Consider the following 14,466-nt stretch of genomic DNA (forward strand, 5'->3'; position numbering starts at 1 on the left):
TGAGGAGCCCCAGAAATGTGTTTATTGTTCAAGTTGGGCTCGTATTGCTGTGTGGGGTCCCAGTGCACACGTGTGCACCCACTACAAGATCCAGGAAAGATGGCACATGGCAGACGACGACAGGAAGGACACCTGCTCCCCACCCTTCCTGGGACCCCGCTGTGTACAAAATTCGAGCTGGGGTCTGCAGCTGCTTGGAGAGACCCAGGGCCTCTTGCTCCGCAGCCTGCAGGGTCTGAGCAGGCAATGGCCCTGGGGTGGCGAGGCCCCTGCCTGGTCACTCCCCGCTGTCCCCCATGCAGGCAGTGGAGGGGAGGACACGCAGGAGGGCCAGACGCTAAAGGTGTAAACGGGCGGCCGCGGCACTGCTCACCCCTCAATAAATAAGATAAATAACTAAATAAATAAACAACTAAATAAAAACATGAAAGAATGGACGCAGAGACGTAAACGGATGGTGCAGGACGTCCCTGGTGGGGGCCACGGCCCCCTTAAGGCATGTGGGAGGCTGCAGGCCTCTGGTGGTGGGTGGGTCAGAGGCTGGTGGAGGACACGGACAGCGTGGGCGAGGATGGCGGTGGGAAATTGAGCAGCTCCAGCACCGCCACACCCACACTGCTGCGCCGCGTGAACATGCAGGATGCAGCCACCCACTTGTTGGTCCTCGGGTTGTACTTCTCGATGGAATTGAGGCTGGAGCTACCATCGTTACCCCCCACGGCGTACAGCCAACCATCCATGGCCACCAGGTCATGCGTGCTCCTGGGGGGAAGGCGGGGTGAGCCCCTGGCTGCAAGAAGGGATGCCGGGGGAGGGGCTGCACCACAAGAAGGGGTGGGGGAGGGACATGCCCGCTGAGGTGGGGAGAACTCCATTCCCACAGCACATCCCCACTGCGGACCCGCGCCCCCCTCCCGCGGCACAGCCCCACTGCGGACCCGCGCCCCCCTACCCACAGCACATCACCACTGCGGACCCACGCCCCCCTCCCCGCAGCCTCACTACGGACCCGCGCCTCCCTCCCCGCAGCACATCCCCACTGCGGACCCGCGCCTCCCTCTCCGCAGCACATCCCCACTGCGGACCCGCGCCCCCCTCCCCGCAGCCCCACTGCGGACCTGCGGATATTCATTGGCGCCACGCTCTCCCAGGCTCCAGCCTTTGGACTGTATCTCTCTACCGAGTTGAGGCAGCTGGTGCCGTCGTTGCCCCCTGCCACGTACAGGGCACCCTCCAGCACGGCCACGCCGGCTGAGCTGCGGCGGCTCAGCATGGACGCCACGGGCGACCACACGTTCACCTGGGGGCGAGGGCGTGGGCTGGACGCAGACCTGCCACTGGCATCCCTCCTCTGCCGGAGCCCCGACTCCAGGGTGGGGTGTCAGGAATGGGTGGGACGTGGGTAACCAGAGGGAGGAGGGCCCCGCGGCGCACGGGAGGGGGTGGCCAGGAGGGGTGCACTATGCACCTGGGGCTCATACTTCTCCACAGTGGCCAGGTGTGAGGAGCTGTCGTAGCCGCCCACAGCATACAGGTTCCCATCTGCCGGAAGTCAACACACCTGTGGCACTCCTGCTGGGAGTGGGGTCTCCACGGTGGGGGAAGGTGGGGATGCCCCCCAGGCAGGCCCCATCACCCACCAAGCGTGGCCACTCGCACATAGCGCCTCCGGGTGCTCATGGCAGCGACGGACGTCCACGTTCCGGTCAGGGGATCATAGCGTTCGGCACTGTGGGCACCAGGACCGCCGCCACAGCTCAGCAGAGACAGAAAGGCATCCCGGCCCCAGGACCTGCCCTCCCCAGCAGAATGGCTGAAATCTTACCCTAGGAGTCAGACAGACTCAGACCGCAAAGTCCTACCAGGCAGGGCCCGCCGGTGGGCACAGGACCCTGGCTGCCTGAACAACCCTGGGTGCACACCCACCTGGGCCCAGCCTCTGGACCGGGGGTAAGGACCCGACAGAGGAAAGGGCACTAGGGCAGCAAAGCCAGGAGTTCAGGCCCAGTGTGGCCGTGGCCTGGAGTGAAACGGCCTCGCGGATCACCCCCTTTAACACCCCATCAAATACGACCTCCGTGATGGTGACACAAACTCGCCTCTTGCAGTCGGACCGTACAAAGCCACTGGGGCCCCAACCCCAACTACCTGTTCAGGCAGGAGGCCCCGTCATAGCCACCGGCCGAGTACAGGAGTCCGTGCAAGGCGGCCACACCCAGGCAGCTTCGCCTCGTGCCCATGGACACCTCCGGCTGCCACGTGTTAGTCACCGGGTCGTAGGACTCCACGGTAGCCAGGTCTGAGGTCCCGTCATAGCTAGCGGAATTAACCCACTGCAGGTCAAGACTGGCCTGGCGGGCACATGCCAGACCCGACCCAAGTCCAGCCTCCAGGCTTACCCGCCCACAGCATAGAGCCGGTTCCCCACCGCAGCCACTCCCACCCGGGCCCGGCGCGTGGACATGGAGGCCACCACGTGCCAGCGGTCGGTGCGCGTGTCGTAGGCCTCACAGTCTCCGTGGATGGCAAACAGGCTCCCGCCGCCTGGGGAGGGCAGGTGGAGACGGGACTCGTGAGTGGATCCCACTGCTGGGCCACACCCCGGGCTCCTGGAGAGGCCCCTGGATGGAGGGGCGGAGGGGCAGGTCAGGACCTGACTGGCACAGGTGGAGTGGGCTTGTGCTGGTGGGAAGCAGAAGGCACAGGGCAGGAGGGAAACGGGTGGGCGGCCATACCCACAGCAAAAAGCACAGGCCCGGCCCCCTCGCAGCGCCGGGGACGCGTGCGGCTGGTGCCTAGGACGCCCCTCTGCTCGGGCAGCAGGTGGAACTTCAGGGCCTCGATGAGGAGGTCCTTGCAGTCAGGGTGGTGTCTCACCAGGCTTTCAGCATCCACGTGACCCAGCAGGAAGTCGCGGCTCAGCAGGGGCAGCCGCACACACTTCATGAGCTGGGGTGCAGGGAACACCAAGGTCAGGCGGGACCCTCAGGCACACTGGGCGACAGGGCTGAGACAACCCCCACAATGCCCGTACCACCTGTGTGACGGATTCTTCTTTAGACAGGTGGGGGCACCACCCCCACGGAGTCCCTGAACTCAGGGAAGGTCAGGGCACACCAGGCCGTCAGCCACCTGCACGCCCTCCTAGATGCTGTGGGAGCCCCCCACGGCCGCGCCTCACCCGTGGGACATGCTGCCTGCGGGCGTCCACGTCATGTTTCACCCAGCTCAGGACGGCTCGGTAGACCTCCTCCTCCGAAGGCACGTTCAGGCTGTCGCTAGAGACCAGTTCCAGCACCTGGGGGTGGGGGTCCTCAGACCTGAGATCTGGGGAGGGTCCTGTGGACCCAGAGAGCCCTGAAGATGCCTAGGAGGGAGGATTAGGGGGTGGGGGCTGAGTGTTCATACTGGGAGGGGCCCAGCAGAGTCAGGAGCCACAGAGGCGACTCCTGGGGGGCCTAGATCCAGGAAGGTCTCATGGACGCACAGCAGGCACTAAGGATTGTGGACAGGGCTGTGTCAGGAACAAAATAGGGCTGGGAGTCAAAGACAAAGACTGGGGTGGGGTGGGGTGGGGGGCGAGGGCTGGGCCCGCCAGCTGTTACCTGTTTCAGGGGCAGCAGCATAAACTCCTCGGTCTTGGCCACGTCCACGAAGTGCTGCAGCACGTACCTGTGGGCGGCCTTGAGCAGGTCGCTGCAGGAGTGCGCATCGGCAAAGCCCCGGATGCCCAGGCAGTTGGAGGGATCGAGCTGACTCAGTAGGAACTTGCAGCAGGCGTCTCGTACGCCATTCAGCTGCAGGAGACTGGCGGCTGGGAGCAGAGTCTACGGGGCACCGAGAGGCAGGTGAGGGAGGCACAGGGTGGGGGGGGCAGCGGGATCTGGGTGCGAGGCCTTCACCGGGATCCGGGTGAGGGAGCCCTCACCTGCACGTTGCCCTCGCCCACCACAATCTCAGCCGTGTACGCAAACTGCACCAGCTGGTCCAAGGCCTGAGGGTCGATGTCGTGCAGCGTCACGTGGGTCTGGCGGCTCTCGCTCATCTCATCTGCGGGGACAGCGGGTTAGACGGGCTGACCCGAGGGACCCACGGAGCCCCCAGCGCCGCGCAGGCCGGTACTTGCTTGTGAACATGGCGTGGAAGTACGGGCTGCAGGAGGCCAGCACCACTTTGTGCGCACGGATCTCCTTGGCGGCCACGTGCAGGACGATGTCGCACAGGAGGCCGCGCTGGCGCATGCGGCTCATGGCCACGAAGGCATCGTGGTAGTGCCGCTTGGAGTTGTGGGCCACGCTGTGGCCCTCGCGGCTCAGCAGCTGCACGGCTCCCTCCATGGGAGCTGCAGGCCGAGCCTGCCGAGGCCGCGTGCGCTCTGCCTCGGGGCTGCAGGAGGCGGGCGGGTCAGGCTTCGCCCCGCGGGAGCCGCCCGCCCGCCCTGGAGCCTCTGGGGGGCCCGGGCAGCCCGCGGGGACCCAGCCAGCCCTCGCCTGACCTCCGCCAAGGACCCCCGCCCCGGAGCGCGCCGTGTCCAGGCCTCCGCTGCGCCCCTGCTCCCCCGGGGCGTAGTCAGAGCCGCGAACTGAGCACCGCGTCCGGCCCCGCTCCCCGGCGCCCCCACGAGCTCAGCTCCTCCGCGTCCCTAGCCGCCCTCTCGGGACCGCAGCGGGAGCCGCGTCCTGGGCGCGCGGGGCGCGGGTGGGGAACCTACTCCGGGCCGACCCCGCTCCGCACCTGAGTCGCGACCTCCCCCGGCCCTCGGAAGCGGCCCCCGCCCCTTCTGCGAGCGGACGCGAGGGCGGGGACGGGCAGGTCCCGAGGCCGCCCCCCGCGCCCAGACCCCCGCCCACTCACGCCGGCGGCTGCGGCGGTGGCGGCGGCGGCGGCGCCTCGGGCCCAGGCCCCGGGCTGCCGTGCTCCGGACTCTGCGTCCTGCCGGCCGGGCGCTCGCTGCGGGGCTGCATTCGGCTGCCGGACCCACCGCCGATTCGCGGAGGACCCGCGGGCGAACGGACGCGGAGACTGCCGGAGGGCTGCTCGGCGGTGGCGGCCCGCTCAGTGTCGCTCACTCCCGCCGCTCCCGCCCGCAGCCGCTGTTTCTCGGCGCCGCCCGCCCCGCCTCCCGAGAGGCTTCGGGGACTGGACGTTGGACGCGGATCCTTCCAGCGCTGCGCCCCAGGTCCGCCTCCTCCTCCGAGAAGCCTCCCGGGCCCCGCCATCCTCCTCCTCCGGGAAGCCCACCAGGCCTCGCCCTCTTTCTCCTCCGAGAAGCCCCCCTAGGCCTCATCATCCTCCTTCTCTGAGAAGCCCCCCAGGCCCCACCATCCTCCTCCTCCGAGAAGCCCCACTAGGCCTGATCATCCTCCTCCGAGAAGCCCCCCAGGCCTCGCCCTCCTCCTCCTCCGAGAAGCCCCCCTAAGCCTCATCCTCCTCCTCCTCCGGGAAGCCCACCAGGCCTCGCCCTCTTTCTCCTCCGAGAAGCCCCCCTAGGCCTCATCATCCTCCTTCTCTGAGAAGCCCCCCAGGCCCCACCATCCTCCTCCTCCGAGAAGCCCCACTAGGCCTGATCATCCTCCTCCGAGAAGCCCCCCAGGCCTCGCCCTCCTCCTCCTCCGAGAAGCCCCCATAGGCCTCATCATCCTCCTTCTCTGAGAAGCCCCCCAGGCCTCACCTTCCTCCTCCTCCGAGAAGCCCCCCCTAGGCCTCATCGTCTTCCTTCTCTGAGAAGCCCCCCAGGCCTCACCTTCCTCCTCCTCCGAGAAGCCCCCCCTAGGCCTCATCGTCTTCCTTCTCTGAGAAGCCCCCCAGGCCTCGCCTTCCTCCTCCTCCGAGAAGCCCCCCCTAGGCCTCGCCCTCTTCCTCCCCCTGAAGCCATCCCCGCTCCCCCGACCCCCTAACTTGTTTTCCTCCGGGGAGCCCCGGGGCCCCGCGGCACCAAGAAGCCGAATGGGACCCCGAGGCCAATCCGCCCGTGTTCGCCTCACACGCCCCTTCAGCGCCAGGGCTGGGGGAACCGCAACTGCGCCCCGCGGCACCCTTGTCGCGGGGTCTGGCTGTCCAGGCCCGGGGGCCCGGGTGTCAGGCTGGTAGCGGGAAGGCAGGCGCCCGCCTCCCCACCGCCTTCGCCCCGTGCGGCGTCCCCGGGAAGAGCCGCCGTCGGCACCCGGAGGGCCATGGACGGGGAGCGCCCTGCGTGGTGTTCGTGGCGCTGGCCCGGTCTCCGCGGATCGGAGGCGAAGCCAGCCTGGCCCTCGGGTCGCCCGTCTTTTGTCGAGCTGGCGACATCAGTGCGGTTCCCACCGCCCCTCGCGTTGTCTACTGGACTCTCTGCTTTTTATTGTTGATTTGTAGGAGCTCTTTGCATAGGAGCCCCGCCGTCGCAGCCTGGCGTCCTCGCAGGCGCGTGCCCTCGGAGCGCCGGGTGGGCTGCGGGCGCGGCGGGACTCCTGGTCTGTCTTCCCCGGGGCGGACACCAGCATCGCTGCGTCCTACGGAGCCGGGCGCCGAGCGGGAGGCGCATCTGGGCCCCACCGGGGCTGCCCGCACTTAGCACGCGAACGCGCCCTCCCGCCCTGAGGCCGCCGGCGCTGCGGTCGGAGAACCGTAGAGCCACTCGGCTGGGCGTGGCACGGCGGGGCGGGGAAAGAGGCGGGGCCTAGGCGGCGGAAGTGCTCAGCCGCGCGGCATTCTGGGGCCGGAAGTGGGGCGCACGCTGCGGGCTGGTGTCATGGCAGCTGCGCGGAACCGCAAGAGGTAAGCCGCGGGTCCAAGGGCCGGTTTGGCCTCCTGGTGGGTGTCTGTATCCAAGGGGGCTCTTCTTGCTCCTCTCAGCGGGGCTGGGGCGAGCTGGGCGTGCGGGCAGCTGTGACTCCTGCGTGACCCGCAGGCGCCTGGCGGAGCTGACGGTGGACGAGTTCCTAGCTTCGGGCTTTGACTCCGAGTCCGAATCCGAGTCCGAAAACTCCCCAGAAGCGGAGACGCGGGAGGCACGCGAGGCTGCCCGGAATCCGGATGAACCGGGCGGGAGCCCCTCGGCCAGGTGAGTGGGGACATGCGTGAGCAGAACCTCCTTGCTCGTCCTGTCCCACCCCGCCACAATGTTGCCGACCTCGCCTGGGGTCTCAGGGCCAAGGCCTAAGGATCGCCGACCTCCCCAGTCCTTTCAGCTTAACTTACTTTTTCATCTGATGTTTAACTGAGCTCCTGTTCCGTGCCAAACCCTGTCCTAGGGAGGGAGCGTATGTTGGCGAGTTCTGCAAAAATCTCTTCCCGATCTAGGAGAACTCTCACGTTCTTGGGTGAAATCACCACCTGCAGTTCAGTAGAAGAGAGATAAGTGCTGGGGAGGGAAAGGAAGGACAGAGAGGCTGGAGAGAGGGTTGCAGGGGAGCCGAGTTGCTCTGTTAGAAGGAGCGGAGGCTGGGCGCGGTGGCTCACGCCTGTAATGCTAGCACTTTGGGAGGCCGAGGCGGGCAGATCACCTGAGGTCAGGAATTCGAGACCAGCCTGACCAACACGGAGAAATCCCGTCTCTACTAAAAATATAAACATTAGCCGGGCGTGGTGGGCACCTATAATCCCAACTACTCGGGAGGCTGAGGCAGGAGAATCGCTTGAACTTGGGAGGCGGAGGTTGCAGTGAGCTGAGATGGCACCATTGCATTCCAGCCTGGGTGAGAGAGTGAGACTCCACCTCAAAAAGAAAAAGAAAGAAACCAAAAAATACAAAAATTAGCCTGGTGTGGTGACACACACCTGTAGTCCCAGCTACTCGTTATGCTGAGGCAGCAGAATCGCTTGAACCCGGGAGGCGGAGGTTGCGGTGAGTGGAGATTGCGCCACTGCACTCCAGTCTGGGCGACAGAGTGAGATTCCGTCTCAGAAAAAAAAAAAAAAAAAGCGGAGGTGGCTGTTTGAGAAGATGTTGTCTGAATGAAGACCTCGAGCAAGGAGGCCAACAGACAGTAGGGGAAGCGTGTCTTGGGATTTCAGGCAGCAGAGGCAGGAGTGAGGGGGTGAGTAGGGGTAGATGAGCCCAGAAGGATGATGAAGAGCTAGGTGCTGTAGACCGTCATAAGATTGCCTCGTAAAACAGGGAGTTACTTCTGGGTTTGAGCGGTGGAGTGCCTTGTAGGTGGCAAGGGTGGAAACAGACTTTTATGTTAACTGAGAGTTGAGCTATGTGGTGGTTTGAGAGGAGGCACGAACGGTTTTGAAGGTGTTGCTGATGAGATCTGATGACAAGTTGCGTGCTGGGTATTAGAGACAGAGATTTGCCTTTAGTCTGAGCCCCTGGAAGGGTGAAGCCACCATCAGGCACAGTAGTGCAGGGCGCAGGCGCAGCAAGTCCAGGGAAGACCGCGGCTGGGGGTCCTGTGTAGTGCAGGGCGCAGGCACAGCAAGTCCAGGGAAGACCGCGGCTGGGGGTCCTGTGTAGTGCAGGGCGCAGGCACAGCAAGTCCAGGGAAGACCGCGGCTGGGGGTCCTGTGTAGTGCAGGGCGCAGGCACAGCAAGTCCAGGGAAGACCGCGGCTGGGGGTCCTGTGTAGTGCAGGGCGCAGGCACAGCAAGTCCAGGCCCGCGGCTGGGGGGTGGGTGGGGTGGGGGGGGGTGGCCTAGAGCACGGCGCAGGCGCAGTGAATCCGGGGAAGACCGCGGCTGGGGCGAGGGGGTCCTAGAGCACGTCGCAGGCGCAGCGAGTCCGCGGAAGACCGCAGTTGGGGGACGGGGGGGGGGGGGTCCTAGCGCAGGCACAGCAAGTCCGGGGAAGACCGCGGCTGGGGGGCTTGTGTAGTGTGTTTGAGTGTATGTTGTAGAGGCTGTTGGGTAGGAGACATGGGTCTGCCAAAAACGTACTTCCTGGCAATCTTCCTGTCTTGCTTGTTGGTAACCCTTGTGAAGGGAGTAGACTGACCCTGTAGGCCACTCCCCGCCCCCTCTACTTCCACTTCCCACTGGGGTCGCTGACTTCTGCCTTCTCAGCCGGCGTAAAGGCCGTGCCTCTGAGCACAAAGACCAGCTCTCTCGGCTGAAGGACAGAGACCCCGAGTTCTACAAGTTCCTGCAGGAGAATGACCAGAGCCTGCTAAACTTCAGCGACTCGGACAGCTCCGAGGAGGAAGAGGAGCCGTTCCACTCCCTTCCAGATGTGCTGGAGGTGAGGGCGTGGGCCAAACCAGGAGGGGGGCACTTGTGGCCTCTACACTCTCCTTCAGCTCAGCTTTTCCGTGCAGGAAGCCAGTGAGGAGGATGGAGCGGAGGAGGGGGAAGATGGGGACAGAGTCCCCAGAGGGCTGAAGGGGAAGAAGAATTGTGTTCCTGTGACCCTCGCCATGGTTGAGAGATGGAAGCAGGCAGCAAAGGTGAGCAGCAGCGAGGGGCGGGCAGCCGGGTGCCCAGGCAGAAACCTGGCCTTGCCTCACCTGAGGCGCCTGAGGCTATGCTGGTGGGAGGGGCTCTTCTCCATGCAGGGGACACTGGAGCCCTCTTCAGCGCAAGTGACAACACGTTGCTCCTCCTGCTTGCTTGGTTGCCCCAGGACTGTGTGTTCACCTTTGAGTAGATTCCAGGGGCTCTGTTGGCACCCCACTCCCCAAAGTCAGCCCCGCTGTGGGTGGGACGGACTGTGCCTTTGTTGGTTGGTGGAGCTGGGGTCCTTCTGAGCCTCTCACAGTGTTTTTTTCCAGGGACAAGGATAGGGAGAGCTCCAGATACCACCTGGAGGTGGCCATAGTCCAGGATCTGGAAATCCTAGTCCTTTCCCTGGGGCTCCTGAGCCAGACTCCCTCCCCTTCCCAGAAAATTCTAGACTTTGTTTCCATTTTTGTTATCAGTGTGGGGCTCTGTGCCTCCCCGCCAACCTCTGCCCTATATCTGAGGGTGAGGGTGAGGGTGCCTTTTTCTGGGGCTGCCGTTTCCACTCTGCCGAATGCAGTCTCAGCTCCCCTGACGCCCCTGGTACTCTTGCTCCTTCAGCAACGCCTCACTCCAAAGCTGTTCCATGAAGTGGTACAGGCGTTCCGAGCAGCTGTGGCCACCACCCAAGGGGACCAGGAAAGTGCTGAGGCCAACAAATTCCAGGTCACGGACAGTGCTGGTGAGCTTGGGGGGAGCCTGGCATCCAGGCTGTTTGTTGCGTTCTCTGTCCCGTGAGTACATCCAGGCCTTTTCGTTGCAGTGTTCAATGCTCTGGTTACCTTCTGCATCAGAGACCTCATTGGCTGTCTCCAGAAGCTGCTATTTGGAAAGGCGGCAAAGGACAGCAGCAGGTAAGAGGGGAGGGGGTGAAGGGGGGTGGGGTGGAAGGTGGGTCGGGACCACACACAGGAGAAGCCAGAGGCCTTGTGGCCAGGACAGAGACATGGCAACAGAGCCAGCCTCTTCTCGGGGACCCTGAGAAGGCAGCGGGGCACGAGGGACCATTGGGAGAGGCTGGGCACTTGGGGCCAGTTGGAGCAGCCCCACCTTCTTTCCTTCCTGAAAAGGGAAGTTGTCTGCTCAGAGTCTCAGAAGATGTGGAGTGTGCAGCTGCCTTTGCTCTCAGATTTTCCCAGGTTAGGGTTCTTGCTCTCTTCCCCTTTGTAAGGACTTGTAAGTTCTGTCCATGCTCCTTGACCTCTGCACTGTGGCTGGCCTGTTTCTGGAGCTGTGTGTGTCTGTAGACAGGGGCCTCATCAGTGCTGAGAACCTGAGGGCCTCAACTTCCCCCTTGGAGGAAGATTGGGCAGAGAAGGCCGTGGAAGTTTTTCAGAGAAGAGAGACCCACAGCCAAGCATTTGATAGAGCATGGATCACCTTGGGGTTCCGGGGCCGTGCAGCCATGTGACCTTGAGGCAGTGGAGGCCTAGAGTTGAAACTGCCCCAGGACATCTTCAAAGGAAGAAAGGAGATCTAAGGGAGAGGTCATGCCATCAGCACCTTGGGGGCAGGAGACAGCGGCTCAGGAGACAGGGGCACTGTTGCTGGTGGTCGGGGCTGGACGGATAGAGCAGAGCCGTGTCCACATGGAGACAGTGCTGTCCGAAAGGGACAGAGAAGCTGGCAGATGGGGGTGGAGGGACAGGCAGCGATTGGGAGGCAGCAAGCACTGCAACCTGAGACACCAGGTCAGGGACCCCTGTCGAGGCAGCAGCTATACCGGAGGGAGTCAGGCTGTGGGGAGCAGAGCTGTCTCCTGGGTCTGGGTGGGCAGCTGCAGGTGCCCAGCAGCCAGTGTCAGCACAGGTGTGAGGAGGGTCGAGGACGGGGGGCCTTTCTGGGGCCCTGCCCTTTGTCCTTCCCGTGCTTCAGCAGATTTTAGTGAGCGCCTACTGCATGGGCTCTGGTAAATGTTTTGTTTTGTTTTGTTTTGTTTTGTTTTGGTTTTTGGGTTTTTTTCTTCCTTACGAGATAGGGTCTTGCTCTGTCGCCCAGGCTGGAATGCAGTGATCATAGCTCACTGCGACACGTACCTTCTGGATTCAAGTGATTCTCCCACCTTAGCCTCCCAAGTAACTGGGACTCCACCACAGGCCTGGATAATATTTTGTATGTTTTTGTAGAGACGGGGTCTCACTGTGTTGTTCAGGTGGGTCTCAAACTCCTGGGCTTGGAGTTTGATCTTCCTGCCTTGGCCTCCCAAAGTGCAGTGAATACTGGCATGAGTCTCCACACCTGCCCTCTGATTTTCTTTTCTTTGTGCAGAAAATGTGGGCCAAAGGAAACCAGTCTGCAGCAGCTGGTGGTGCCTCGCCGACCCCAGAGGTGCCGAGTACCAGCTGCTGGGCTTGGGGACCTTGTGTGGTCTCACGGTGGGGATGTGATCAAGGGGATCTAGAAAAGGTTTATGTCTGAGAGAAGGAGTTGGAGGCTGGGACTTCTGGGGACTCTTAGGGAGGTGGCCAACCCTGGGCAGGGCAGACAGGAGTTCAAGGCCACTGAAGGAGGGGCTAATGCCCTTGAGGGGGTCCTGCTAAGCCCCCCGTGTCTGTCTAGCTGTAAGGGGCCCTGAGCTTTTTTGAGAGGAGAGATGGGGGGTCTCTGCAGGGTCGTGGAGGTTGTGCTGGCCAGGGCACGCGCCAACATGCTGAGCAGCCTGGCGTCTGAGCCGTGGGGTCTCCCAGACAGGGATGGGTGGTCTCTCTGCAGGATGCTGCAGCCGTCCGGCAGCCCGCTCTGGGGGAAGCTCCGTGTGGACATCAAGGCGTACCTGGGCTCGGTCATACAGGTGCTGTTCTGGTGGGGAGGGCACGGGGGCCTGGCTGTATCCGGTGGTCCAGTCCTTTTTTGTATCCCAGAATACATGGGTTTGGGCTTCACTGTCCCCTCCTGCCCCCAGCTGGTGTCCTGTCTGACGGAGACAACGGTGTTGGCGGCCGTGCTGCGGCACATCAGCGTGCTGGTGCCCTGCTTCCTGACCTTCCCCAAGCAGTGCCGCATGCTGCTCAAGGTGGGTGGCCCAGTCCCCTCCCTGTGTCTGTCATGGGGTCAGGGGGCCACGCGGCTATCCCCACCACATCCCACTCCTGGCCAGGGCACAGGTGGTGCCCACACTCCACTGGCTCCGCTTGGCTAGAGAGGCCACAGAAGCACCTGGCCCCCACCCCCACCTGGGGTTTCTGTCTCAGGCAGCCCCCACCTGCCCGGGCAGCGTGGCTCAGTCCGTGAGCAAAGCCACGGTGAGGTGTCTTCTTCCCAGCGTGATCTCACATATGTCGGCGTGTCTGACGTGGTAAACTTTTGTGGTCCCCTTCTCACGAGGAGCAGTGCACCTGTTCTGTCCACTTCTGTAACTGAGCTCGTAACTCACGGCTCCCCCCGAGGTGCTTTGGGAAGAGCTGGTGGCCATGGGAGCCTTTGCCTGGCTGGGGAGGGCTGTGCTGGCCCTGGGGCATCCCTGCTGAGGAGGCTGGGGGGCCAGCAGTGACGTTTGACCTTCTGCAGAGAATGGTGGTTGTATGGAGCACTGGGGAGGAGTCCCTGCGGGTGCTGGCTTTCCTGGTCCTCAGCAGAGTCTGCCGGCACAAGAAGGACACTTTCCTTGGCCCCGTCCTCAAGGTAGTGGTGGGCCCTGCGTCTGTGTCCCTCAGCATCTGCATTGGAAATCTCAGCCTAAGGGCGGGGCGGGCTGCCTTTGTGGTTGGTGCCCCTCACTGGGCCCTCACTGCAGCTTGAGCAGACCTGGGCCCTTGGATCACAAATGTCTCACAGAGCACCTGGGGGTGCTGGGCAGGGAAGAGAGCCCTCGGCCTTCTCAGGGCCCCACCTGGACCCTGCTTCACACAACTTCCCCAGGTGAGGGCCTCCCTGGCTGGAGGAGGACACTGGGTGTTGGGACCTGAGGCCATGGCCAGGGTACATTCCTACTGCCCGTCCCCAAGCCGTAGGTGGCCTGCATGTGGGGACCCTCAGCCCCCAGACAGGCCCAGTGTGCAGCAGGAGCTTCTGCCCCAGCTTCTCCCAGGCCCGAGGCTGGTGGGCACATGGGGGTGGGGGCCGTGCAAGGGGCTACGGTTCTTCCTCGAGGCCCAGCTCTGAGGGAAAGGCCCAGGTGTTCACAGGGGCCCTGGAGTGGGCGGTGGAGGTGCATGGCCCTGATCGCCGGTGGCTCTGACCCGGGTCCCTCCGCAGCAAATGTACATCACGTATGTGAGGAACTGCAGGTTCACCTCGCCGGGCGCCCTCCCCTTCATCAGTTTCATGCAGCGGACCCTGACGGAGCTGCTGGCCCTGGAGCCGGGTGTGGCCTACCAGCACGCCTTCCTCTACATCCGCCAGCTCGCCATACACCTGCGCAACGCCGTGACCACCCGCAAGAAGGTGTGTGGTGGGGCCCTTCCAGGCTCATGCTGGGCATGGGGTGGGGCAGCCCAGGTGCCCGACCCGAGGCAGGGCCTGGGGCCTCCCCGAAGCCCCTGTCTGGAGACAGCCCAGCACCCTGGTGTGGTTGGTCCGTGCAGGTGGGGGAAGGGTGGATGGGTTGAGACCCCGTGTGCAAGGTGAGGAAATGGCTCCTGTGCTGGCCCAGGAGGAATGTGCATCAGCCTGACCGGTCAGCCTGGCCAGTAGCTGACGTGGTTCTCTCTGACCAGGAAACGTACCAGTCTGTGTACAACTGGCAGTACGTGCACTGCCTCTTCCTGTGGTGCCGGGTCCTGAGCACTGCGGGCCCCAGCGAAGCCCTCCAGCCCTTGGTCTACCCCCTTGCCCAGGTCATCATTGGCTGTATCAAGTGAGTTGTAGGGTCGGCAGCGTTGTGTGGGAAGGTCAGAAGCAGCAAATTTGCTGGGACTGTGTGGGCGGTGCCTCTGGCGTTCAGGGCCTTGGGGCCTGAGTCTGTGTCTTGGCCGTCCTGAGGAAGGGCTGGGGTCCCTGTACCTGCTACGGGGAGATGCTCTGGATTCTGGAGAGCTAGGGCTGGTGGGCACCTGTGACATGAGCTCCTCCAACAGTGGTTTAGCCACCTCGGGTGCCACCCAGCGTGTGTTC

The 14,466-nt window shown here is 63.7% G+C and overlaps 2 protein-coding genes across 7 annotated transcripts in view; one reads left to right on the forward strand and one right to left on the reverse strand.

Moving 5' to 3' along the window:
- On the reverse strand, positions 1-4,988 carry KLHL17 (kelch like family member 17). 5 transcript variants are annotated; one of them, XM_054446341.2, is made up of 12 exons: positions 4,855-4,988; positions 4,127-4,386; positions 3,929-4,050; positions 3,606-3,827; positions 3,182-3,298; positions 2,736-2,949; positions 2,400-2,544; positions 2,149-2,316; positions 1,641-1,729; positions 1,469-1,542; positions 1,119-1,300; positions 1-762 (listed from the first exon to the last, which is right to left on the reverse strand). In XM_054446341.2, exons 1-12 carry the CDS (start codon positions 4,962-4,964, stop codon positions 534-536), a joined length of 1,932 nt encoding a protein of 643 aa, XP_054302316.1. In that variant the 5' UTR covers positions 4,965-4,988; the 3' UTR covers positions 1-533. The 5 variants fall into 5 exon arrangements, with proteins under 5 accessions (XP_054302316.1, XP_054302324.1, XP_063517019.1 ...); XM_054446349.2 differs by having other exon boundaries at positions 1-817; XM_063660949.1 differs by lacking the exon at positions 4,855-4,988 and adding an exon at positions 4,735-4,772.
- NOC2L (NOC2 like nucleolar associated transcriptional repressor) overlaps positions 4,849-14,466 on the forward strand; it is a 17,116-nt gene continuing 7,498 nt past the window's right edge. The window contains exons 1-12 of one of the 2 annotated variants that reach the window (XM_054446328.2): positions 4,849-5,179; positions 6,352-6,753; positions 6,887-7,039; positions 8,983-9,157; positions 9,234-9,362; positions 9,976-10,096; positions 10,178-10,268; positions 12,127-12,205; positions 12,317-12,427; positions 12,922-13,035; positions 13,609-13,797; positions 14,070-14,209. In XM_054446328.2, the coding sequence (XP_054302303.1) occupies positions 6,728-6,753; positions 6,887-7,039; positions 8,983-9,157; positions 9,234-9,362; positions 9,976-10,096; positions 10,178-10,268; positions 12,127-12,205; positions 12,317-12,427; positions 12,922-13,035; positions 13,609-13,797; positions 14,070-14,209 (1,328 nt within the window). In that variant the 5' untranslated portion in view covers positions 4,849-5,179; positions 6,352-6,727. Of the gene's footprint in view, positions 5,180-6,084; positions 6,754-6,886; positions 7,040-8,982; positions 9,158-9,233; positions 9,363-9,975; positions 10,097-10,177; positions 10,269-12,126; positions 12,206-12,316; positions 12,428-12,921; positions 13,036-13,608; positions 13,798-14,069; positions 14,210-14,466 lie in introns of those variants that run through there. The other variant, XM_054446319.2, reaches the window with a different exon arrangement.

This window comes from Pongo pygmaeus, chromosome 1 (genome assembly GCF_028885625.2).
Source record: "Pongo pygmaeus isolate AG05252 chromosome 1, NHGRI_mPonPyg2-v2.0_pri, whole genome shotgun sequence".
Lineage (NCBI taxonomy): Eukaryota > Metazoa > Chordata > Mammalia > Primates > Hominidae > Pongo > Pongo pygmaeus.